This window comes from Cyprinodon tularosa, unplaced genomic scaffold (assembly GCF_016077235.1).
Source record: "Cyprinodon tularosa strain WSP-4 unplaced genomic scaffold, ASM1607723v1 ctg412, whole genome shotgun sequence".
NCBI classification, from domain to species: domain Eukaryota; kingdom Metazoa; phylum Chordata; class Actinopteri; order Cyprinodontiformes; family Cyprinodontidae; genus Cyprinodon; species Cyprinodon tularosa.
In genome coordinates, this window is record NW_024039133.1 from 125,622 (window position 1) to 152,725 (window position 27,104).

The 27,104-nt window shown below is 36.1% G+C and overlaps 3 protein-coding genes across 5 annotated transcripts in view; 1 reads left to right on the plus strand and 2 right to left on the minus strand.

Annotated features, from left to right (window-relative positions):
* The window catches only part of dhx38 (DEAH (Asp-Glu-Ala-His) box polypeptide 38), a 29,583-nt gene extending 26,189 nt beyond the window's left edge, over window positions 1–3,394 (minus strand). The window contains exons 1-4 of one of the 3 annotated variants that reach the window (XM_038298714.1): window positions 3,319–3,387; window positions 3,149–3,235; window positions 1,754–2,085; window positions 1,314–1,504 (exon numbers count right to left, since the gene is read on the minus strand). In XM_038298714.1, the coding sequence (XP_038154642.1) occupies window positions 1,314–1,504; window positions 1,754–2,082 (520 nt within the window). In that variant the 5' untranslated portion in view covers window positions 2,083–2,085; window positions 3,149–3,235; window positions 3,319–3,387. Of the gene's footprint in view, window positions 1–1,313; window positions 1,505–1,753; window positions 2,086–3,148 lie in introns of all 3 variants that reach the window. The other 2 variants (XM_038298715.1, XM_038298713.1) reach the window with 2 other exon arrangements.
* A 1,064-nt stretch (window positions 3,395–4,458) lies between these two features.
* On the plus strand, window positions 4,459–12,440 carry LOC119792196 (cytochrome b5). Its single transcript, XM_038298719.1, has 5 exons — window positions 4,459–4,921; window positions 6,385–6,513; window positions 9,553–9,579; window positions 10,472–10,503; window positions 10,626–12,440. The coding sequence occupies exons 1-5, from the start codon at window positions 4,730–4,732 to the stop codon at window positions 10,714–10,716; spliced, it is 471 nt and encodes a 156-aa protein (XP_038154647.1). The 5' UTR covers window positions 4,459–4,729; the 3' UTR covers window positions 10,717–12,440.
* Window positions 12,441–18,702: 6,262 nt separating this feature from the next.
* zgc:162592 (uncharacterized protein LOC561993 homolog) lies at window positions 18,703–23,440 on the minus strand. Its single transcript, XM_038298678.1, has 2 exons — window positions 22,645–23,440; window positions 18,703–19,470 (listed from the first exon to the last, which is right to left on the minus strand). Exons 1-2 carry the CDS (start codon window positions 23,423–23,425, stop codon window positions 19,175–19,177), a joined length of 1,077 nt encoding a protein of 358 aa, XP_038154606.1. The 5' UTR covers window positions 23,426–23,440; the 3' UTR covers window positions 18,703–19,174.
* Window positions 23,441–27,104: the final 3,664 nt, after the last annotated feature.

The following is a 27,104-nucleotide window of genomic DNA, read 5'->3' on the forward strand; positions in this document are numbered from 1 at the left end:
GAGAGCTCTGAATTTAAATTGTAAGCATTGTGGTATTTTCTTTTAAACGGAGAGTGCACCAGGTGAAATAGTGTCGTGCAAGCTCTTGCATGCGTTTAATAGGCATTCCCTATCTGGTACAGGGTTCTGCACAAAATTCACGAAAATCCTCCACTGTACCTTTAAAAGATAACTGTGGCCAGATGCAGGTTAACAAAATGTTAAATGTCAAATAATCTTTTTTAAAAGTAGGAATTACTTCGAGCTGGTTGACACTGGAGGTACAGGGGCTTTAGGGGAAAAGGAGCTATTATATAAAAGCGGCAGCTGTTACCACCCGACCTTCACCATCCCTACATTGAAGCGTGGTGATGACAGCATCACAGCATCATCTTATGAGGATATTTTCTGGCAGAAAGAACTTAAGACTTAGACTAAGAACTTAATGAAGTTAGAATAGAGGAAAAGATAAATGCAAGGATACACAAAAGACATTGTTGAGGAAAATCCGCTACCAAAATCTTTTGACTGCAGACTGGGGCAAAAACCCAAAACTAACTGCCAAAACCTCACAGAAGTGGCATCAGAACCACTCTAAGGATGCCCAGAAGTAGCCAAGCCAGACTCCACACTTTAATTTAATTAAAAATCTATGGATAGACTGATTTGTATTACTGAGATGTATTGCGAAGACCAATGGCCTAAACAGTTAAAAAGTTCTAGATTCCAGATATCTCCATGTTTCTCTGGTATTCCCGTGAACTTTTGTCCTTGCAATGATTTTATTCCTCTAGGTCATTCGGTTCATAAATTTGGCATTAATTTCCACTACATGCTCACAATACCAAGTTCTACTTAACCCCAACCCACCTCTTTCTCACCCCTCAATTGCCCTTTTGACAGTGATATCTTCCTCCTCACCCTCAGGTTAAGAATCTGAGTGTCATCTTTGATGCCTGTCTATATTTTAAAACCACATTAACAACATAACTTGGTACAACCGCATCCCTTTAAAATAAAAATTATTATAAGATAAGTGTTTTTATCTTGTAGTATCATATTCAAAAGGACTTTAGGCTGTAATTGCTACCAAAGATTGATCAGGAAAGTATTAAAGGCTATAAAGAATTTAACGAATGTAATTTCTTGCAACAACCACAAAAATGTTTTTTTTGGACATCCACATAATGGATATGATTTTTATAAGCATATAATAAAACCAAATAGGAAAAATTTATCAGGTTTTTACCAAAAAATGTTTGAATTGTTTACTGATGTTCCAAACTGGACTATAATGAAATGGCTGTAGCCTTCAAGGGGATCATTAGAATTACCTCTCTCACTCCGTTGCTCCCTTCCTTTATCTCTGCTCCTTTCTCTCTCTTTGTTCTTGTCCTCCTTAGAGGAGGCGTAAACTCCATGTTCACGCCGGTCTTTCTCTCGCTGCTCATGTCGGCGTTTAAACTCTTCGCTGACACCTCCTGGGTTGGAGGGAGTCTCAGAGCCTGTGACGCGGTACTTCCTACTGGCAAGAAACAAACAATCGTGAAAGGTTTATTTGGATGATTTTGGTTGTATGCGTGTCTCTCTCTCTCTATATATATATATATATATATATATATATATATGTGTTTCCATTAGCACCTTTTTCATAAAATAGAACTAGTAAACTCTCAAAAAAGGCCATTTTATTCTTAGTTGCGTGCAGGTTCAGTGATACTGCATATTTGCAAGTTTAAAAAATTGAACTCAAATATATTCTGCTATGACCTACCTCTCCTTTTTAGTGGCTGTACTTGTATCATCATCCTCCTCATCAGATCCAGAGTCACTTTTATTTTCTTCCCAGTCTTTGTAGGAGGAAACTTTTGACCTCTTTCTATTTTTTTCATCCCCATTAGACTCTTCTTGTTCTCTAATCTCACGCTCCTTTCTTTTCTGAGCAGCCAGCAAGTCCAAGCCCAGCAGAGAGGTGCGTGGTGTAGGTGCCCGGAAAACATGAGGCTCTGAAGCAGCACTCTTTTTCTTTACTATCAGACCTCCAACTTGAGCCTGAGGTTCTGTCCCTTCAAGCCTATGCATGGATACGTCATCGTCATCCATGATCTATGGAAGAAAACATTAAAAGACAGATCAGGTAAAAATCTGGATCTCTATTGAAATTTTACTCATAAAAACAAAAGAACACATAGTTAATTGCCTCAAATGTATCTTGTAAAATATGTTGGTAATACATCGATATCTGGCATCCATCCAGATGAAAATTTCTTGTTACACTGAACTCAAGTAATGATAGAATCATTTTTATGAAGTCACATGTAAAAACAAAATAGATATAACATGATCTTACTGACAGACAGACATTTCAAATTATGGTTCTTATTATTTTCACAGAAAGGGAGCTGGCAGTGATGGCTGTGCTTCTGTAAGAAGTTTAAAGGTCACACCTACACTTTGAAATTGACACCTGAAACTAAAAAACTGAAATAAAGATACTAAGAAATGCACAAACACACACAAAAATACAAAAGCCCAACGACATGCATAACTATTCACATGTGTTGTTTACATGAGTAGTGTTTTAATGGATCAGGGGAAAAAAGAAGAAGAAAAAAAAAGAGAGGCTTAATCAGTTTATTTCAGCAATATCCAGCCTGTGTTGGGGTGGACTGAAGTAGTTTTCTACAACTGTGGTAATCTTTTGGCAGCGCCATTAATATAAAATATATCAGCCTTTGAAATCAGGTTTGTCAAATTCTATTTTTTATTTATTTAAACTTTATCATCACCGTTAACCTGTCAAACTTTTCCAATGCATGAGATTTAAGAGGTTATCTGGTTTTCAATTGTTAACTGAATAATAACTCCTGTAAATTAATTGATTTCTAATCATTGAAATTCATTTTCTTCCTAAATCACACATTTAATTAAGCTTAATTGGCCATCTTCCTATAATATCCCTTTTCCTGCTGCATATTAGGTGACTTTTGACAATTGCCTAATTCACGGTTTAGATTAATTGTTTGGGTATAACAACGAATAAAAATGTAAAATTTGTGATGGAAATTCTCGGTGTCATATCAAACATGTAAATACAGACCAAAAATTGTTACTCAAATCGAAATATTATCAGTAAACTGAGTTAAATAACCGATTAGATTGAACTTACCTCAGTCAAAGCAGCTAACGTTAGCTTGTCGCACTAAAAGCGGCAAAACGCTAAACTCGCGTCCTGTTTTTCCTTGAGAGAAAAAACCTAAAAACATTTACACAGAGGTCATTGTTTCATATTACTTTGACAAACAGAGCTGAATGTAAAAATATAGAACCGATTTAGACCTGGAAAATACTAAACAGCTTTCGTAAATCAAACGCGTATGTTTACAGACAGGGAAGCAGCCATATTTTCGCTTTTCTTCTGCCTCTGCAGTATGCACAAAATATGCGCTACCTCCCCCCAGAGGACAAAAGGAGAATTACTGAAAAATATATTTAAAAAAAAAAATCATATTTCAAATTAATTTAAGTGCTGAAACTCTCTTAGGGCGGATGTGTCTGGCATTTCTAAAGAACATTAATTAGTTAGTTGATGTATATGCCACATCCTTGGTGAAATGGAGAACTGTAACTGTGTATCCCTCGACTTTGTCCAGGCTAGATTACAGTCAGTCTAGATTTTTTTCTCTCTCTCTCTGTCTCTGTTTGAGGATTTGCACTTGACTTATCACTTAGGAAACCGTTTTATTTGTTTAACACCCCCTTCAACCCTAATCTTAAACAGCTGTTCCTCAACAATGATACTCGATAAAACATTCTTAATTGCCCCCTTCCCCTGAACTGCATTTAAATGCAATGAAAGACAAAAAGGGAGATTAACGTTTTTATATTGTGGTTGCTTATCTGGCCTAAAACACCAGAACCTATTTGCCTCTATCTTTACCTTCTAGTAATAATCAAAATAGTAATTTGCTCCCATAATGTAATGTTGCATAAGTGAATTTCAGAAGCAGTTTTGCACATTTGCGTCATTCCAATGTAAAGAAAAGCGACGTCTCAGTGGATACACTCCTCATCAGTCAGCCGGTGGTAGAGCAGGCGCTGATGAAATTGACGGTGGTTTTTTTTGTTTGTTTTTTTCGATTAGATAACGCAGCGTTTTTCCCGGTTCCATAAAATTTCCCGCATATTGTCTCGTTGTTAGTGTACTGGGTTAATGCTTTTGATACTTTTTTTCATTCAGCCCTCCTCCATTTTGCCCCAAAACCCCTAGAAAATATTTTGTGTAAAGTCTGATGCCCGTTTAAAACACATAAACGCCGGCGGACCAATTACCTGGCCGGGTGACAAATGAGGCGAACTCATAAAAAAAGATCAGACGTCGTGATCTGAGAGGGCCGAATCCGATTGGCTACGACACAGGAAGTCAGTTTGCTATTGGCCAGTGGCGATGTCTCAGCCTCTACGCTGAAATAGCAGGAACGTCATTGGTCCATTTCACATGTCTGCTGATCTACTAAGGTGAAGTTGTTTGATAATCTCCTGACTAAAAGACCACGTACTCGTTCCGATTTCCAGACTCGCATCTTATTTTATATTTTTGAGGGTTCTTTCTCTTCCATCCATTAGCCAGGGCTCTTTTTAGAACTCTACTGCAAAGGAAGAAAGGCTCATCTAGTTGACTAGCCTATTTACGTGCAAACAGAAGCTAACAAGGGCTAACTCTTAGCTTTTACTCTACTCAAACGTTATAATGGGAGAGGAAATAAACGACAATACAGGCACCGGATCTACAAACACCCACAGTAACGAGACAAACGGAGAAGCTGCTGATGGGGGGGTGAAATATTATACGTTAGAGGACATCCGACTCCATAATATGAGCAACGATTCTTGGCTAATCATCCATAACAAGATATACGACATCACAAGTTTTCTAGAGGAGGTAAGAAGCATTATTTTTTATAAACTTAGTCTTTATATGTAGCCTTTATTTGACGTTTACGTTTCTTTAAAACTTTTTGTTTTTGTATCCTATTGCATGAAGGGTCATGCTGTTGTGTAATACTACTTCCTGGAACTCCAAACAGTTTGTATAGATGTTTAAAGTTCGTTAGCCTTTCAGACTCTTTACATATATAATGCAAATTGCAATGCATGTTTTGTCCATGCATTACATCATTCTTTGGAGGTAAAACTAACAAGTATTTGTAGATTTTCACCACTAGTTTGAAAGACACAGCAACATGGTTAAATGTTCATCTACCCTGGTCACAGAAAACTGCCCCTAACATTTAATGGCTCCTGCAGAAAATAAGCTGATTTGTTAAAGTATTAAAAAGGTCTGATAGTGTGTTATTAAGGATTTAGAAGCCATACATTCCTATATTTTGAGTTTCTCCTTCAAAACTTCTGCCTGGCTGTGTGTTTCCTGGACGGGGCCGTCTTTTACAGCTGCTTTTTGTATCTCTGCTTCTGTCTCCTTGAACTCCAGTTGGCCTCAGCAGATGGCCGGTCTCACTGAGCCTGGTTCTGTGATGGTTTCTTCCTGTTAAAAGGGAGTTTTTCCTCTCCACTGTCACTACAAGCATGCTTAGTGTGAGGGATTGCATTCGAGTCAATGATTCAATGCAATCAACTGGTTTTCCTTAGATAGAAAACTTTGATTTAATTTGACTGTATGATCTGGTGAACTGTAAAGTACATTGAGATGACATGTTGTGAATTGGCGCTATAGAAATAAACTGAATTAAATTGAATTCAAAACTTGTTTACCCAAAATGTTTTACGTTTAATCACTTAGGATTTGTAATCTTATACATAAAGTTTATTTTTTAGTTGCTGTGGCTTTTTAACCAACAGTGCTCTTACAGGTTGTTTTACTTTAAGGTGGAGTTTTAGCAGAGCTGGTCTCTGAACTTACCTTCACAACCAGTGGTCCTCTATCCTGGTTCTCAGGGCCCTCAGTCCCCTTCTTTAAGTGCATCACATTTTTGCAAAGTAATGTCAGTGTTACTTAAAATTCAACAATAAAAAAAAAAACTTTAGTAATTGAGTTTTGTGTTTGACCAGGTATGTATTTGTTTTTAAAAATACATCCAAAAGATCTTTGTGGCATTGACAGAAAGGATTACGTTTTTCATTAACACAACTCATATACTCAGCTGCATTTTTTTTTAAATAAATGTGCTACAATTTAATGGGAAATATAAAGGCTTTCTAATGATTTATGCGTATTTGCAAACAAGCATTGTTACTACAAATTAATAATCTGCCCTTACCTTTTGTGCTCGGTTTTGCATAGAAACACATTTTTCCCATCGCTTCATGGAGTCCTATATGAAGCATATGTGACACATCTCTCGCTTGGTTCTGTTTTATTTTATTTTTTGTATGTTTTTCAATCAGCATCCAGGAGGCGAGGAGGTTTTGCTGGAGCAGGCAGGAGCAGATGCCACAGAGAGCTTTGAAGATGTAGGTCATTCCACAGATGCCAGGGAGATGCTTGAGCAATACTATATTGGAGAGCTTCACATGGTAAGAAGACACTCGCTATATTTACTAATCTAACTTTGATTTAAAAAAAATAAACAAAATAATACAACTACATTTAATCTATGACGACCCAATTCATATGTTTGTGGTTATTGTAGATTTTAACTGATCAAAGTCTGCCAATGATACAACATAAGGAGCCATCAACAAAGTGTTGTTACACTATTTGTGGAATAAAACTGGTATTAAATCACAATTAGGTGAATGCCATTAGAAACAGTTAGCACTGCTCTTGCCCCTCCAGCTGTCATGGTTTAAAATGGCTTTTGCAACTTCAGCATCACTAATCTTGTCAAGTGATGAGGAGGCTTGTTTATATTAGTGATGCAACGACCAGGATTGTTCTAGTCTATCACTAATTACCCATCACCAAAATTAGTATCTGTTGATCACTGCATCAAATCCCTAAATACTTCAATACTGTTTTCTCGTGTACATTGACATTGTATTATTAAGTTTAAAAATCAGGCGTAAGAAAGTATCATGATTTGACCACTGTTTTAGTGAAGGCACTTTAATGAAAGTGGAAGCTAGAGATAATAATGTAGAGAGGATAAAACCTGGAATGCTCTTAAGGGGTTTATACGTTGCTTTTTTGTTTAGCCCTAGAAGGACTGTTTCTTCTTCCTACCTCCAGAACAGATTCCGTTATATATTATAAAAAATATTTCCTTAGTCTGTGTATGCTATAGATTTTATGTAGGCCTAACTTGCCGCAGTTGCATTATAGTGTAATGGCGATCTCTACAGTCACTAGTTTTTCAGCTCCGTGCTGCCATAGAAGAAAGCTGTCTGTATCCATACAAACACAACCTGCTCCTATGTAATTTTAAATAGAAATTTCCATGGAAACATAAACATAAAGCTTGAGACTTGCAGATCATAGATGATAATAAATAACATAGTTATGTACTTTATAGTACACTGTTAAAAAATTAAAGGGCACAGGTGAACGCCACAATATAACTTTAATCAAATCAAAGTTCTGTGAAAGGTGAGAAGCTCGGTCATCCGGGAGGGACTCAGAGTAGAGCCGCTGCTCCTCCACGTCGAGAGGAGCCAGTTGAGGTGGCTTGGGCATCTGTTTAGGATGCCTCCTGGACGCCTCCCTGGTGAGGTGTTCCGGGAACGTCCCACCGGGGGGAGGCCCCGGGGAAGACCCAGGACACGCTGGAGAGACTATGTTTCTCGGCCGGCCTGGGAACGCCTTGGGGTTCCTCCTGAAGAGCTGGAAGAAGTGGCTGGGGAGAGGGAAGTCTGGGCCTCCCTTCTTAAGCTGCTGCCCCCGCGACCCGACCCCGGATAAGCGGAGGAAGATGGATGGATGGATGAAGTTCTGTGAAATCAAGCTGTCCGCTTAGGAAGCAACGCTGATTGACAATCAGTTTCACATGCTGTTGTACAAACGGAATAGCCACCAGGTGGAAATTATTATTATTACCTGCGGGACACACTCCATAATGGAATGGTTCTGCAGGCTGGGACCACAGACCACTTCCTATGCCTTTACCTATGCTTTCTGGCTGATGTTTTGGTCACTTTTGAATGATGGTGGTGCCTTCATGCGTTAGCAAAAGGCGGGCTGTATGACCCACACAAGCAGCTCAGATAGTGCATGATGAGAACACCATCCATGATGAAAACACCATGTTTGGCAAATTTGCCACCGGCCTTTTCATCTCACAGATGAAAGCAGGTTCACACTGTGCACTTGTGACAGAGCCTGGAAACACAGTGGAGAACAATCTGCTGCCTGCAACATTCTTCAGCATGATCAGTTTGACAGTGGGGTCAGTAATGGTCTGGGGTGGCATTTCTTAAGAGGGATGCACAGCCCTCTATGTGTTCGCCAGAGGTAGCATGTCTGCCATTAGGTACCGAGATGAAATGCTAAGACCACTTGTGAGACCATATGCTGGTGCGGTTTGCCCCGAGTTCCTCCTAAAGCAGGACCTTATGTGTGTCAGCAGTTTCTGTAAGATGATGGCATCAAAGTTATGAACTGACCCACCCGTTTCCCCAGACCTGAATCCGATTGAGTTCATAAATCAAAAGGTGCACTGCTGTATGATATTTCAGCAAAAATTTTAGAATATTCCTCTTAAATATGTATTTGGAGTGGAAAGGAATGACTCTTAAAGGGATAGTTCGGTATTTTTGACATGAATCTGTATGGCATCCCCATCACCAGCGGCATGCAATCACACTGACTTACCCCTGGCAGCGTCCTGTGAGCAGAGTTATCGTCCAGTTTTGGTCAAGCCAAAAGTAGTCCGGCAGGTTTTTAGGAACAGCGAAATAAAACTTTTCTCTTCCCAAAACATTATGTGTTCAAAAGAGCGATATTTTTGCATCCCAAAAAGATTGTAGTGGAAAAAGTCACACGACGTTATCAATTGGTCCTATTTTCTCTCTGTTCGTATCAGTGCGCGCCGTCATTCAGACAGCGAGCCCAACAACAGCCATGTCTCCCTCCGCGGCGGAAGGAGACATGGCTGCAAAAATGCAGCCATGGGATGCAAAAATATCGCTCTTTTGAACACATAATGTTTTGGGAAGAGAAAAGTTTTATTTCGCTGTTCCTAAAAACCTGCCGGACTACTTTTGGCTTGACCAAAACTGGACGATAACTCTGCTCACAGGACGCTGCCAGGGGTAAGTCAGTGTGATTGCATGCCGCTGGTGATGGGGATGCCATACAGATTCATGTCAAAAATACCGAACTATCGCTTTAAGTTACAGAAAGAAAGCTTGAAAACTGGACTCTGTGTCATATACGTCTGTTTACATACCTGCCTTTTAGTTATATCTGAAACACATGTTGGAAATTATTTTAGAATAAACCAGAAATCAGTGTGTGAAGGGTGTACATTCCTGAATGAATCTAGATTCTACAAACCTTGGACAAGTAATATTCTGTACAATACTTTGAAAATGGCAATAAGAATCTACTAGATGGAATTAGAATGCAAATTCTGTTGCAACATTGAAGATATTAATAGTAAATTATTGTGTTTGTAGGACGACAGAATTAAGGAGAAAACAAAGGTAAGTACCACTTTGTGATAAACTATTAGACGATTTTTAGTTAAAGGAAAAGTCCGGTCAGGAAGGACTAACCAATGGGTCATTATTTATAGCTAAAACTAATATGTCTGTGGTTAAATTTAATGAATTTAGCCTTAAACTGTAAAAAAAAAAAAACAACAAAAAAAAACACTATTTTTTGTTGCAATCACTGCGTCCTGGACCGTCCATTTTTGCCCAAATACAGTAACACCTCATTTCTGACATCTTCCGGCAGTGACGTCACGGTGCGTAAGCCCAGCGCCATTCTCCCCGCTTTACAAGCAAAATCAACGGGTGCTACTAGACACCCCTGCAATCAACAACAATTATTTAAGATTTCGAGAGGACTTCACCATTTAAATTTACAAGAGCTAAAGTTAGCTGATACCCACATTCATGGCAGTTGGATGTTGTATTACATTGGGTAAAAATGAAAAGAAAAAAAAAATGTGTTATTCCAGCTTTTCAATTCATGATCCACCACGGATTTGTTGTTGGAAGTAGGGGGGGATTTGCTTTTGAACTTCTGGCCTCCACATAGTGCACTGGTCACCACCATTATGAATAATAGCGCATTATGAAAAACACCAGATACAGCATTGGGACTTGCTCAACAGCCGATACCAAACCATGATGTCACAAACCTGTAGGTGGCAGCAGTGTTCTTTGACAAACATGGACGTCTCCGGTAAAACACTTTCAAATTAAAATGCTCTTAATTAAAAACCCTTATCATTTATTGAAAACTATGTAATAATTTCATACTTAAAGTACTTTCAGAAGTTTGTATTCTGAATTTGACTGGACTTTTCCTTTAAGTTTCCAATTTTTTATTTTTTTGCCTTATTTATATACCTTTTTTATGCTACAGGTGGTGGAGTCTAAAGATTCCGGAGAGTCCAGGTGTGTTTATCTGGATTTTTACAAGTTTAACTTTGTATATTTACAAAAGCGTAGTTTAGGAATCTTTGTAGATATGTTAAAGAAAGGAATAACATGATTCCAAACTTGTTGCTTCTTTTCAGCTCCTGGGCCATGTGGGTCATACCAACTGTTGCTGCAGCAGCGGTTGGAGTCCTGTATCGTTTCTTCATGTTTGAGCACAAGTCTTCTTGAAAGCTTTGTCTCATTCTTTTCATCTGAATAGTTTTTTTCTCTCTTTTGAACAAACCTGTCTAATGCCTAACAAACACAATTGCAACTGTCAGCATGGACTGCTGCAAGAAGAGAAAAGAAGCTGTTTGATGAAATCTTTGTCCTTGATCGGCTACACTGTGTTATTATTAATTGAAAATTTGGCTCCAAAACTAAACTCAAAATAATTTTTCATCCTACTTATCTGGTACTGAAGTAAAATACGTTCTGGGTACTTATACAGACATTAAACAGGGACAACATGGAAAAAATTACAGCAGGATACCAACCAGATAAAAATAAAATATTATTTCCTTTTTTATGTGTTAAAATGCCTGCCATATTCTCCCATTTTATACACTGAAAACATGTCACCAAAACTCATTTAAAGGGTGGAGTTCCTACCCTCCTTTCCTCAGTGTACAGTTTTGCTGTTTAAACCGTGTCTGATTGCATCTGTCAATTTTCTTGCAAATACAATCTGTCCAGAATTAATGTTGTGTTAAATTAGTTTCTTCCTTTTTTTTTCTAATCATGTTTCAATTATACTTTGTGGTTATTTAAGAGAGTGTAATTTTGCTATCATGGGGATTCAAGAACATGAAATATTTTTTAGTACCCATAATAAATTGTAGTAAATATCTCACCCCTCTTTCGAAATAAAAGAAATGTGTAATTTTGGTTTATTCAGCACTACAATGTTTATCTGATGTCATTTTTTTCTATTTATTATCATAGTTCAGTTCTAAAGTGGGTGAGAGCTACAAATTATTTAGGCACAGAATAATTAACTGTTAAATTTAGCTTGTGTTATGCATCATTTGGAAGTCATCATTTGATCTTAACTTTAGAATAAAAAATCTGGGTCTTGCATGCCTTCAATTGTTTACAACATACAGTATCTTCTGTTTTCCGGGTCAAAGGGTTATGCAAAAATTGTATGTATTTGTATTGTGTATTTCCCTTTTATGTGATGAGCAGATAGGTCGAACATTTTCCAGTGGAATACGATTTATATATAAAACAAGGAAAACAATTTTATTATTTCAAGTGCATGTCTATTTATTTTTAAGGTAAAAAAATACTCATTCCATTGGTGATCATTTTGACCTTGAAATCAACCACATTTCTTTTATCTGCTAGAACTCCTGCAAGGATTTTAGTTCTACTTTTCAGACAAGTAAAACAAAGAAACATTTTCCATATATACTTGAAGATTACCTTTGAAAGTTTGTCGAGTTATACGATATATTTTGTCATTTCTGAACATTCAGGCTCAATGGAATGGTGGTTTATTTAATCATTGAAATTTGAGAAGTGTATGTCGAAATGTTGAGTGTTTAAAGTTTTTTAAATGGCTTTTATTATTGAAAAAGCTATTCTAAATATTTCTGCTGGTGGTGCTTTTCAGAAAACTGCAGCACACTTAACAGTTAGGGGAGTCTGAAGTGGAGGAGCCCCCTTTTCTTGTCTGTTTCCAAAACTAGTTCTCATTCTAAACCACCTTTTCGACTGTGGTCAAGGAGTGTAAAAGTGGCTTAAATACAGGATTTTATAGCAAATAAAAAAAAAAAAACTTCACATTTTAAAAGACTAGCAAACCCAAAAACAGACTAACGCATAAAACACGATCAAAGGAAATATGCTTCAGTCCTTTAGTAAAACAAACATTTGATGCTAATAGAGATTAATTGTTTAAAAAAAAATCAAAGAAACCTTTTCTTTCCTCCCTCTGGAAAGCATCCTATCTATATTTCTGTTAAATAATAATGGCTTTTTTTTTAATAATCTGAAGCACTTCAATTATGCAGCACAAGTTTGCAGCTTTTCTAAACTTGCAGTTGTTTTTGCTACTTGCAGCATTTTTACGTTGCGTGTGTTTGTGCTGCGTGATTTCTGTTTACATATTTTCACTTTGCTGCCTGCTGTTAGTGCAGCATTCTCATTTGCAGCATTTTTTTTCTTTACATGTATTTGTGTGTTTGTCCAAATTTTATGTTTGCTAGTCAAATAGTTTATTAGCTTGAAAGAGATTTTGAATTTGCTGCAAAATGACCTTTTTACAGTGCATTCACACACCTTAGTCATCACGAGGAACCAAGTACTGTCATCAGAGAAAACTGCAAAAAGATTACTCATGTAGATTTGATTTAATATTGTCTTCTCATTGAACTGAGAAACATTTCTAAACTAGATCTCACCCTTTTAACTGATTGCCTAGCATTAATTCTATTCAAATGTTCAATTGTTATTATTAGTTTCTTTTTACCCTTATTTGCTTAATAGATTCTATCAAGTAAAAATGTGGACTTATTAGCTTAGTCTAAGAGTAGAAATAATCATTTTTCAGAGCAGTTTTTGTTACTGAACATACAATTAGGCTTTGGATCTTTCTCTTTCATTAATACAGTCAGTGCCTGATATATAATAGGATATGAATGTCTTGACAAATGATAAAGCTGCATTAAAGCTGTACAAAATAAGAACAAAAATCATGTTTTTATTTAGATGTGTGTATATATATATATATCCATGTTAAAGATCGATAATTTAACTCAATCACTTAAAAAATGTTGGCATTACAACAATAAAAAACAAGGAATATCTGACCAACATTTTGCATATTTCCATGGGTATATCTAATTATCTTTGGGGATGAACTACAAGTCTTTGAAGTTGGAAAACCTCTTTGCCAATTCGCTAGTCTTTAGCTGCCTCCTCAAACCGATGCTCCATCAGATTCAAATTTGATACCTGTCACTCAAAAATGTTCATATTACTTAATGTCCAAGTAGACATATTAGTTACATTAAAAAATATTTTGAAACTTAATCTGCCAGGAGTAAAAATAATTCACTTTGAGTATATTAAACCAAATTATGATGGCAAACTATACTAATAAACCATTTATTTTCTTTATATCTTTAATTCTCCGGAAACCACTGTTTTGGAGTCTAATGATTTCTATCCAATATTGTGCAAAGTTTTTAGATAATCTTGCAATACTGCATACTTTGCTAATTAAGTTGCTTAATCCAAGTAAAAGTAGCAAAGGACAGATTAAGCCACAGGTTGGTTGCATTACATGTTCAATTGGTTCATTAATATGGTTTGTACAGGTTAATTTCCTAATGTAAGCTGGTCGCTTTAGCTGGAAATCCTAAAACATGTTTAAACATCAACAACATTCTTTTAAACCGAAACAGGAAAGCAAGTTATAAAATTAATCAATTAAGGGCCTTTGTTCAGCCAAAGCTGTTTTTTTTATTAATGAGTATTTCGGCATTTGTCATAAAAACAAACATTAGATAAGGATCATCATTAGATAGCTCTTAAATAAGATGCTGACTCTATCATTATATATTCTTTTATTTATATATATATATATTCGATCTTCTATTGTACATATTTTCATCAACATCAAGTCAAGTTTCAGCTTTTTAGCTGATAATTCTGTAAAGAATCTAACATATTTATGGTTCTTATTTTCTTTGGAATAATGGTCATAAACGAACATAAATTGAAAAACTAAAATGAACTGTCATCCTTCTAAAAGTGACAATTTATTCCAGGTTTTCTTTCACGTTTGTATATAAGGATTTAATAACTATTTTGCAGTTTTGTCTAAACATTACATTAATTCCTTCATTTCTTTTGAAAAATCTAACTTTTTTATAGCCCAGTCCTTCTAAAAGCAAATAGTATTTTGACCTAGATCAGGAACAGGTCTGCCTGCTCTTCTGAGCTACTTTCCCGACATGTAAGTGGAGAAGAGCAGGAAAAGCTCATTATTGAAATAAAAGCCTTTCCATCTGAAACCTCAGCAAGAGCCCTCTTAGGTTAGAGTATCTATGGCCCATAATACACAGACTGCACGACTGTACAGCCAGTGATTTACCCCCCTTCTTTTGGGACACAAAAAGTCTAGTTGACTGATTTCATTACATGTTACAACTAAACAGAGGGTCTCTGATTTTGATTGAAAATATGTCGAGTGCCTACAGTTTTCATTATGAATTATCTGAAATCACGTATCCCCAAATACCACAAATGTTTCAAATAGCTCTGATAGAATTATTTGGATATCCTTTCTTTAATTCACAAAAAACAATTTAGAATAAAATTTTGTTAGTTTATTTTATCTGCTTTAACATAAACACAAGATGGCAGTATAAACTCAGTGTCAGAATATTCTAGTTGCTGTGCTGATGAAGACTGAACTTCTACTGCATTGTACAGAAAGGTTCAATGTAGCTCACACACCCACTCTTTGTTTATCTGCAGGTTTTCAGTGAACACAATAAATCTCATCATAGCCATGCATGGTGATAAAAACATTCAGCAAGGACTGAAAAGACTTGCACAATTGCGACTGGTATGGTGTGACCATGATAAAGGCTAAGCACAATGAAATGCTTTACAGTCATTTTCCAATGACAATGCACTAACAAAGCTGGGGTTTTAAACTTGTTTGGAGGTCCATTATATGAAAAACAGGATATCTGAATTTTAATTTGGAAGAAATGTCCTTTTTGTTACAATCTGAAAAGTGCACATAAGCCATACATTAGTGTTTTGCTGCATATAAGTTTGCTTTCCTCGATGTAGTAGGCATTTTAACAAGAGCAGAGGAGATCAGTGAAACAGCATGTTGCATCTGTACAAACATTAGATAAACATTACTCTCCATGACTGAGTCTCCTGTCACATCTATTAGAAGCAGTCCTTGAGGAGAACTGAGGGTGTTAATGGACAACACTTCACCGTCTTCCTGAGAGACCTGCTTGGCAACAAACACAGGGCAGCTAGAAAATACCACTTTGGGATGCAGCAAGATTAATGAATCTATCTATAGTTAAAGAAGAAGAAGTAAAAGTATAAGATATATTTTTCTAATTATTTTTTTTATAAAGCCTAACTAAATCCTTCTGTTGGTGTTCTTAAAAAAAAAAAACTAAGGACACTATTTTATCAGAAAGCAAAAGTGTAATATTTTGGGTCCGCTGTGTGGAGCCTGCAGTTTTTTGTGACTCCCTTTTGTAAGACTTCTTTTTCTATTTTGTTCCAATTACACTAAAGATCTACAAAAAAATAGACCTCTAATGGATATAGACCAGTAAAAGCACTCAAATACTGCTGTTTAGCTTAATCTTTTTTAATAAGTCTGCTGCAATAAAGGATTATTATCTATTAATGATTATAAATTGTTTAAAATGTATGCACAGGAAAAAAAGGATTAACAGCCCATTGCAATTTATTTACATAGCAGCTAGAAACCTAAGCATTTTATGAGGTATTCTACTAAAAGGTAGTCCAAACTGTTGGAATGAAATAATGAAAGTTTTAAAAATCTGTAATCAGGTTACCTTACTCTGACACCCCTAAAGGTAAATCTAGTGCAACCAAATGCCTTCAGAACTCTGGTTAACCATCTGTTTCATGTGGGGAAAGGAACAAACAAGACAGCTTACAGAGGAAACTGTGGGAAGAAAATGTTTATTGTAAAATAATATTCCAAGCTTTAAAGGGCTGATAGATCACTCTTTATCTATCATCTAAGACACCTGCATCCAGTGTGATTGAAAAGCAATACTGCACTTAACCCTGTTTTGTATTTTGAAATCTATAGATCAATTTATTTCTACTTCACGGTAAGACACTACTTTACATTGATCGACCAAATAAATCCCCCCACCAAAATATGGTGTGTGGATGCAGCAGGTAAAATGAAAAGTTAAGAGATATTATTTGGCCAGGCAACAGTACTATTTTTATATTGACCTTTTATAACTGATAATAGTATTCAATTTTTGGATAAAAATCATTTCAATCCTCATTTGCTGCAAATAACACTTGCAGTTTCACCTCATTAGATAAAGGTCAAAACAATGTATAGCAGCATATTTTATTTTTCAGATTATTTGGGAGATTTTCTTTCACTCAATACTTGCAGCTCAACCTGTTATCTAACATGCCTCTGGTAGGTGTAAATTAGCATAACTCATTTTGGTATTATTCATCATTATTCAAAATGTTATGACACAAAAAGTACTGATTATAACAAACTAGAGTTGTATTTGTTTCCTGTTTTAATGCTCAGCTCGCATGAAGCAGCAATATAGTGTTCTCTCAGGGTTAGATTTTTCTTCATAAACTTTGAGGATGAACAGGGAGTGTGTTGGTGGAAAGGCTCTTCAACGATGCCAGAGCTCTGGTCTTGGATGCAGCTTAAGTGGAGCTCTCTGAAGTTTGATGGTAGTAGGTCATTGAGCTGTTTAGATCGCCCTTCTGCACTTCAACACATCTAAAGTACCAGAGTTGTAAGTTGATATCTTCTCAATGGTGCAGGATAAATGATTGTCTGACCGAGGATATTAACTACAAAATATGCTTTCAAAGCAGCAGTCCAACATATTTCATTTATCAGTAAATATGATGGAGGAGCTTAAAAACAGTTCCATAGCTGATTGAAGAACCAAAACAATAGTCTGTCAGTTATCTATTCAATTTAACCTTTATTTTACCAGGAAAGAAGTCCATTGAGATGTGGAATCTTTTTAACAAGGATGGCTTGGCCAAGAAAATAAAAAATTACATGCAGCTAAAAGAATGTGGGAAAAAAAAAGCCTTAACAGAAAGTAAAAAACATGATTTAAGCAAAACATTGTACCGCTATGGGGTTTCCTGTTAATGAATTCTGCATAACAAGGGGATCTTTCAGTCTGACGAGCGGGGTATAAACATAAAATTTTATTATGGTTGTGTCAGAAATATTCTAAATTTTTACATGGAAAGAAATGGTCGCATTGGAGAAAACAAAAGTGGAGCCAGAAGATTGTAACATGCATTATGTTTCTAACATAAAGTCGAACGCTTGAGAGCTTTTTGCTCTGCAACTTTTGGGCTCTTCACTGCTCCCACTCATGTAAATGAAATCGATGAATCCCCTAATCAGTGATTCACCTCTGGACTGACTTGGTAACCCGTCATTCATTTGAGTCCATTGTTATGGAGAGGTGATGCATCTAAGAGTTGCAGGAAAGTCACAGAAAGAACCTAGGCTCTAGTTTACACTAAAACTTAAAATAGAAACTGTACAAAGCAAGACGCACAATGTTTTGCTTGTGCTAATATGCTTTAAATTTGATAAACTTCGAATCACATAACACATGGCGAACAATATAGAATCAATCAAATTAAAAACAGATGCTTATATATAAAGGAGACTTTTGAAGTCAGCTAAACTCATTTCATCTTATTTTGTCTAAACCTTAGGCTTTATTAAACAACGTATGCCAAATGCTGTTGATGGAAAACAACTTGTCCTGAGATATTTCTGCAATGGAACAAACCCAAAATTATTGTTTATAGTCAGCGCAAAACACTCATTACATATTACCACATATAGGGAATTCAAACAAACAAGTCAAATGTATCATACTTTATTTTAAATATCTATAAATCAATTTGTCTTCATATATAACAAGTGTACAATTAATTCTAGAAACATACATACAAGTTAAATCAGTCATCTGTTTTGTTTTTTCCCTGAATCATGTCGTACCAAGCAGCAGTTTAAAAATAACTGTATGAAACCATGAATAAACCTTATTATAAACAAGAATGTTTATTTTGACATTGAATACAAACATACTGAGGTGTAGCTCCTCCATCTAAGTGACTATTTTTAGATTTTGAGTCAAGATCTTCCAAACACAAGTTGTCTCTTCCTGGCATGACTATGGTGACCTTCCAGCAGTCCAGGTGCTTAATTACTTTTCTTCTTGCAAGCACTGAAATACTGTGACTTAAAGGTTAACTTCTCTCAGCTGCTATATGCCAAATAGTTTAAAATGAACAAAGGTTGATCGCCTCAGTAGTTCAAAGTGTTTGAAATCAGTTTGCAGCGTTCACAGAAAATCTCACATGAGAAGAAGCCTAAATATCACTTCCCTCTGATGAGCTAAATGACAAATCTGGAAGGGATGAAATGTGATGTGATGTTACTGCTTGACGCATTAAAACAAGGTGTATGTAGAATAATCACAGGCATATCAGTATCACAGGCAAAGCTGATGTGTAGCTATAAAAGAACTAAAATGGTGATTTAAGAGACCATCTCAGATTGAAAATCAAATCATGGCAATGGTGCATCGTTGAGTAAAATAACTAAACCTAGCTCCGTTTATCAATCAGCGTAACGCTGTTCTGAGTTGGAAATAATATATATATAAAAAAAAAATAAATCATACTGATGCCGACTGCACATATTTTACTCAGATCTCACCAGAGTCTTTTAGAATTGAAACTATTTGCACTGCAATTGACTCTACCCATGATTTAGTTTGTTAAAACACCAATAACTGGGCAATGGTTTTAAAAGTACACAGGTCACTGACCATGTCATTTGCTTCACATGCCGTTTCTGGGTTAAACGGTCCTAAGCCAAGCTCAGCAAGGTGCAGGTTGAGGACACACTTGAGGAGCGCTCATGGACCAGGTTGTTATTGTCTAAAATGCCTGAGACGAACTGTGCTGATGAAGTGGTGCTCCACCCCAATGTCTCAGCCAGCTCAGGACAGAGGGACAGAGCCAGCCTCCGCAGGATGAGGTGGAACTTCCTTCGAAAGTTTTTGTTTATCCAGAAGTAGAAGATGCAGTTGAGGAAACCATTGGAGGTTGGGAGCCACACCACAACAAACTCGACCCACTCTGGTACACTGCTCCCAGAGACTGCTGTGGAAAATATGGAAAATAAGTTATTAGACTGATGACAGAAATAACACAGGTGCTCAGTTTCCAAAGAATGATTACTTTTGATTAAAACGACTGTACAAAGCTATACTTAATCATTTAACATTTTGAAATATATATCATTGTGTTAAGGTACTTTTTTATTATTTTATAAAATAAAACATCCTGAGAGCAAAACCTTTTCTTTGTTTCCTGTAGGATGTTCAGTTTTCTTTATACCATTTTTTTTTTCAATCAGCACCTTCTATCCTGGCACTGGCAACACTAAACAGTGTGCCTGGGTATAATGTAAACAGAGTTTTTAACTGCACACATAAAGAGGAAAAGCCATCTGAAAAACCTGTTCTAAAGAAAAAGAAAATCCAGCCGCAACCCGATTAAAGTTCTGAAATTTAGATGACCATCTTTAAAGTCCTGCTTTGTTTTATGTTCTACTGTAAATGTAATTTTAGTAAAATATAATGTATACATTTAATATATGGAGCAGTTAAACACTGAATATGCTGGTTGCTATGAGAGGACGCTCTAACACCTAGAATCAACCTGTAGTTCTGGCAGAATTTTTACTTGCAGAAACATAAATCATTACGGCTACGAGTTGTCAGCAAGGTTTTATTACATGTTGTGTCTGATAGACATGAATTTTATTCTAAACAGTCTCAATAAAACCAATCAAATAAGGTAGCAGAAATGAGATGTTTAAAAAAAAAAAAAGAGGGGGGGAGGGGATTTATTATTCCACAAGAGACGTCTATCACAAATAAATTGGATTCCTAGTGAAATACATCCATCAACCTTCAGATCAAATACCACAGACATTATAAGATACACAAAGGGCAATAGCTCAAATAAACATATTTAAAAAAATCTGGCATACAGCTAACAAGATTTTTCCCCCCAAATGTTTGTTTACATCTAAGATTTATATCATCTTTATTTTAAACACATAACACGTCTCATCTGTTCCTGATATTTGCACCGACTCTAAATCATTTTTCACTTTACAGTAATTTAGGTCATGACCAAGTAGCTGAGGCTTAGTGGAACCAAGTAAAGTGCTTTACTGTGAGGCTTGTAAGCATTTAGAAGAGTGCACACTTGCAGTTTAAATTAAGACTCTCAGCTTCACTTTGCAGGGATTTTCATCTGTATCTGATAGATTAAAGCCCAAATTCGATAAAAAAGGGAAAATAGGTCTTCTCTTCTAAAAATATTCAGGCACAACTTCACTTTCACACAGATTACTCCAAGACAGCAAATAATTGGGATGAATTGGAAAAAGTAAAAAAAAAAAAAAAAAAAGCCTGAGTCATAGCCGCACTTTAAAGTACATTCATGGCCATGCTTATATAAATAACTCTTGACAGCTATTCTGCCCACAAACTTGGCACAAACTGACAAACTTGAAGGGGGAGATGACGACAAGATGTTTCATTTTGAAAGACAGATGTCTTGCTCTCTTCGAAACAGCAAAGCTTAAAATATTTTCACATATGAAGCTGGTATAATTTGCACAGACATCAAGCAACATGTGAAGACTATATAGTATCATTATATTTGATTCTAAGTGCTATGCATGTCTTAAGTCATCACTGGGACATACAGCAATAACTGTATGTCCTGTATAAGTCTGTCTCATGACCAACATGCAGAAACAGTTCAATTAGAATACAATCAATAAAGTTATTTCTTTAGTTAAATTAAAAACATAAAATATCATTATATATTCTAGTTCATTTCTGTAGACTTTGTTTGCAGCTAATAACTCAAAGTTCAGGTCCTCGGAATTAAAATATCACCCTTTGGTGCTTTTATATATTTATTATTATTATTATTTAAAGAAGAGTAATTCACAACCGTGGAAAGTTGAGCAGAATGTAAAAGTGTTGTAAAATAAAAATAAAAAAAGAGGGCTGCAAGAGCAAACGTCATCACTGCAATCTTGAGAGGATTTTAAAATACAGTCCATTCAAGAAATTAAGAGAGGATTCTCAAGCTGTGAAATGTGTCTAAAATTTAGAGTCGCCCACCAGATGTATCCTTGATATGGGCTGATGCCCAGGGAGTATATGCTCTATATTACCTGGGAAGGTTCTCTTTAAAAAAATTACTAATTAATTAGAATCAAGTGCTGCATTACTTAGCAAAGAGCCACAACATAGTAAATTACGGAGATGCCAATTTTATTTTCCTGCAGCACTTTACACCTCCTAACTCAAAGATTACCAGCTAAAAGTGCCAGTACCTGGCTTAACTGGGGCGAGGGTTGGTCTAGTGGTTAGAGCAGTGCGCTTGTGCTCTGAGAAGGTTGCAAGTACCCGGTTTGATCCCACTGCCTCCACTCTGGGTTCAAGAGCAAGACCCTTAACCCCACACTGCTCCCTGGACGCCAAACAATGGCAGCCCACTGCTCCCCAATAGAATGGGTTAAATGCAGAGGTACATTTCTCCAAAGGGACATCAATCAAGTTAAATTAGTATTATTATTATGAATTACCATTAATATTTTTATAATAATAACCTGTCCAACTGGCTTGCATAAAAGTCCTGTAGTATAGTAAATATAAATTTTGCACCTATGGAATTTTATCCAATTTTCAGGAAAGTAGACATTATATCGCACTACACTCAAACTCTAAATGCTTCACTTCATACATAACTAAATTAACTTTGCAGTATTAATCTAAGCCTGGTTCTGCTGGAGGTTTCTTCCTGTTAAAAGGGAGTTGTTACCTCTCCACTGTCGTTACAAGCATGCTTAGTGTGAGGGATCTCATTCCAGTCAATGAGTCGATGCAATCAACTTTTTCCTTAGATAGAAAACTTTGAATCAGTTTGACTGTATGATCTGGTGACCTGTAAAGCGCCTTGAGATGACGTGTTTTGAATTGGCGCTATATAAATAAGCTGAATTGAACTGAATATTGTAATATATCATGAGGTATTATAATAAGGAATCTAGTCTCCAGAAAAACAAAAAGATCTGATTATTTCAAAAACTGAACTTTGCCAAGCGTTTGTGGTTTATAGAGAGTCTAAACAGATTTGGGTTAATTAAATGTCTAAAAGTCTTAATTAAATGGAACTGTTGGTTAAAAAAAACAATTACTTTTATAATACTTCCTTAATGCTGATTGGCTGTAATGCTCTGCTTACCATTGTAGATCATAACCGCCATGCAGGGTGTCCAACAGGTGTAGTACACTGCCATGACTGGGACAAGCACTCTTGCAGCAACATTGTGCCTACTGCGCAGCGCACAGCCGTATTTGCGCAGTTTCAGCCTCTGTCTCTTGGCTGCGCACCAAACTCTCAAGTTTGCATACGTCATAACAATAGAGCAGGGGAAAAATATTAAACAGGTCAAGCTCAAAGTGTAGGCAACGTTCGTAGAGTAAGACGGGTTGCAGACCAGCGATGCGTTGGAAAAGTGAACCTCGATGATGCCGTTTGGGAAGGTGATAGGAGACAGCAAGAAGAGGGGGAAACACCAAGCGAAGGCGATCAGGGACAGAGTCCGCTTTCTGGTCATGAGAGTGGAGTACTGCAGCGGGTAAAACACTGCGATGTATCTCTCTAGGCTGATGGTGGCCAGCGTGTACATGCAGGTGGAGTAGACCGTGGCGTTGCAGAAAGCAACCACATGACAGAGAGTGTCCGGGCCCTCACTGTAGTCCTTCAGCAGACTCACCGACAGGTTCAGTGGCATGATGAGCAAACCGAAGGCAGAGTCCGCTGCGGTGAGAGACAGGAGGAAGTACCTGGAGTTTCTGGACCAGCCAGCCACAGAGGAAGTGATGACCAGGAGAACTGCAATATTTCCCAAAGTGATCATCACTCCCAGCACGATAATGACGCTTACTTTGGCGGAGCGGTGGGTTAGGTCCTGCAGATGGTCTGAATCCGACAGGTTGGAGAGGTTAGGTGTTAAATACATTGCTTCTTATTTAAGTACAAGATTCAGAGGTGGGGGAAAAAAGCAAAAAAGTGACCAAAGATTGGACTACATTTGGGAGAAACATACAGCACGTTCTCTTTCAGTGGTGGGACAGAAATCACACCTGCAGCAATCAGTGGCAGGAGTTAACGGCCCATTACAGCAGTTAAACCTGCAGCATGCTTGGAAAGTGTCTAATCTAAGTATTCCTTTAAGCAAAAGTGAGGGTAAATCTATAATTCAAAATAAAATCTGTAAGATTTGGCAGGAACAATGCGATAATCATGACACTGCTGGAGATCTATATAACATTCAGAAGACTGTGGGGGGTAAGAGTTATTCAAAAGGAAGACTGAAAGAAAAGGTAATAATATCTCGACTTAGAATTGGTCATACTGGACTTAATAGTTCTCTTTTCAGAATAGGGAAACATGACACAGGGACTTGTAATCACTGTAATCAGATAGAAAAAGTGGAACATATATTAATGGAATGTGTATTCACAGAAAGGTCATCATTTAAAGTTAGAAAAAATTGGATTTTCAATGATAAACCTTCTAGGAAATACATCTAATTCTGCTAGAAATCAGTTAATTAGATTGTTAAAAAACACTGGATTATTTAATCGTATATAAATAAAGAGTATAAGTGTGTATATGCATGTGAATATTCACACATATTAATTTATATGTACGTTTGTATAGATATTGATTCATAGATAATATGCAGTTTTGTTCATACCATTGAGGTATGAATTAATAACTTCCCTCTGACATCATTGATAGCCACACTCCAGTCTGGTAGGTGGTGTTAAATAAACGTTAAGTTGGTTGCCATCCACCAAAAAAAAAACAACAGAAGAAGAATAAGAAAGTGTCTCGTCTATAGGAGTTTAGAAAGGCTAATATTTAATCTCTATCTGTTCAACCTGAAAAATCCCTCATCCTCTGCAGCACCTGCAGACAGACATCTTTTTTTCCTTTTTTTTTTTTTCCAATAATGGAACATTTAGCTAAATTATAATTCAAATGCAGCAGATTATCCAACCAGACAATAGTAAAATTTACACATCTCAGAATTTTAGGGATTAAAGCACAGAAATGAGTGAATAACTTGAAACTTATAGACATCTTTTTTGTCTTTCATCGTGTGTTCATTTGAAAATCTTACTGACTTATCACCACAACCTGCTTAATGTGATAAGAGATAACGGAACCTCATTATTCTTTTATGGCTTTTGAACTTGTGCATAGACTGCATGAAATAGGACCCAGTTTGCACAGATGGATTGGATGGCTAGCTTGCTTGCTCGCTTTGAGGCTTGGTCTTTTACCCCAGGAACTGGGCCTGAGGAAAGAAAAGATAAGAAGTGCCTCAATTGTCTCACAGATTGTGGACTTACACACAAGACTACATAATATGAGACGATCAAAAATGTAAAGTTTAAGGTGTACAGGAGCCTGGAAAAGAAAAAACTTGTATGAAAGGAACTAATGATAGAAAGGCAATTCAGGTAAAAACATTTAAAGAATAGAAATTTTCAAGTTTAAAAAAACTACCCAACTGAATATTTTTAGGCTTCCCAATTATACAGTCCAGGTAAGAATGTCTGAAAGGCTTTTTTTTTATCAGTTAAATTCTCTAAGGGCAGGATGACATGTCTATTTTTTTAATGTAATGACCTTGATTCAAATTTCAGTTTATTTAAGACATTATTTGGTCTGTGAAGTTTGACATACACAGATTATAAAGGCTTGTTTGTAGTGCAGTTACCCCTCCTAAGCGAAAACTGAGACATCTGAGCCACCAGGATATCTCATCATTGAAGTTTTATTTTCTTCCATTTACTTGTGCAGTTACATTTTTGGTGAGATTGGGATTTTTCAACATTAGCACAAGCTTTTGTTTTGTATAAAAATATATTTTTAGATAAAATTTTAAGAGATTGGTCAGAAATGAAATTGCTTAAATGTGAAACTTGTTTTTTTCAAATAATATTAAAAAGTCAAGATTATTAGAATAAAATTCTGCTTTAGATGTAGATGCTTGGATGTATCTGAACATCAATCAAAGACAGATAATGGGGGTTTCATAACTGGTTAAGAAAAAAAGTTGTCTGGAAACATGAAAAGCAAACCGTTTTTACCTTGATAATTAAGAGTTTAGGATCTATGATGAAAATTACATTATATCTTCTTGGTAGCTTGTGTTTTCATTTGTTTGTTTTGTGGAACTACGAATACTGTTGTGATGGCTGACAGAGACCAGCCTAACATAGTCAGTTGTGTTTAAATGGTACAATCTGTCATTTGTTTTTGTTTCTAAAATCCAACATGGTTCTCTAAAAGACATTCAGCATTTCTTGTACCACATACTAAGAGTGCAATTCATCAATATGAAAGCCCACATTAATGTGCATGTTTCCCATGTCATACATCATAAAAGATTTTAAAGATAAAAAAATCCTCTAGATGTCTTCCATTCTCACTATAGAGCAAAATGTGCCTCAGCCATTTTCAGAGGTGGGTAGAGTAGCCAAAGGTGTACTTAAGAGTAAAACTACTGCAATATATTTTTATGAATGAAAAAGTTAAAAGTAATCATCCAATCAAAGCACTTGTAAAAACATGTTTTGTAGATTGGTAAAGTAAAATTTCATTTAGTATTTAATGATAAATCAGTTAAATGAAAAACAATACCTTTTCTGGTAAATTCTGGTATTCTAAAAATGCCAAATAATAGAAAAGAACAAATCAATACCAAAATAACATTATGGCAATCCATTATCAGTAATCAATTAATCCTTAACTGGAGCACACAGACTAACTTTTAATAATTATATAAACCATTTGCATTTAAGATTTTTTTTTTTTAAAGTCTGAGAATATGTTCAATCCAGAACTCCTCAAGTGGAATAATTTTAGCTTCACCTGGTTTAAATTCTGTATAAAATTTTCTTTAAGGCATCTCTTTCTATCTAATTTAATTGAAAAAAGAATCAAGACATTGTGTAGCAAAATAATCATTAGTTGCAGCTCTCCAATATATATACTGATGTCATCAGGAAATAGCATTAAAGTAACTTAAGATAAGATTTTGCACAAGCAAGTATTTAACTTTAACACAAACTGTTTCTGTTCCATTTTAGCTAAATTATGTTTAATCTTCATCCAGCTAAACTGCAAATATAGCAATTAGGTTCCCTCTGGGAAAAGCTGCAGCACTGATGTTTCTCAGCTTCTCTTAAACACATCTAGAAATTTAATCTATTCAGCCTCAATTATGAAGTGAACACGCTCATGGTGAAAATGTGCAAAAAATGTGAACACTTAGAATCCATCCATCCATCCATCCATCCATCCATCCATCCATCCATCCATCCATCCATCCATCCATCCATCCATAAACTGTCAGTACTAGGTATTTGCACTGATTTAACGTAATGATTAAAGATTTTAATGACTGGTCACACAAAACTTCTTTTATGCTAATTCCTAAAGAAGCCGGTTTTCTTTTTGCGGCATTTCTACTGAAAACCCAATGTTTTAAGAATGTAATTCATTCATCAGTTTGATGCTTAATGTACTTTTAAACACATCTACAGAAAAGAAAGCTTGACAGAGAGAATTGATTTAGTTAAATTCTATGATGAATTCTGCCTCCTATTAAGCAGAAGTAA

Coding starts and splice junctions, on each gene's coding strand:
- zgc:162592 (XM_038298678.1), bottom strand. CDS start 23,425: ATGTATTTAACACCTAACCTCTCCAACCTGTCGGATTCAGACCATCTG. Junction 19,471..22,644: donor GGCGGTTATGATCTACAATG/GTAAGCAGAGCA, acceptor TATTTTCCACAG/CAGTCTCTGGGAGCAGTGTA.
- LOC119792196 (XM_038298719.1), top strand. CDS start 4,730: ATGGGAGAGGAAATAAACGACAATACAGGCACCGGATCTACAAACACC. Junction 4,922..6,384: donor TCACAAGTTTTCTAGAGGAG/GTAAGAAGCATT, acceptor TTTTTCAATCAG/CATCCAGGAGGCGAGGAGGT. Junction 10,504..10,625: donor AAAGATTCCGGAGAGTCCAG/GTGTGTTTATCT, acceptor GCTTCTTTTCAG/CTCCTGGGCCATGTGGGTCA.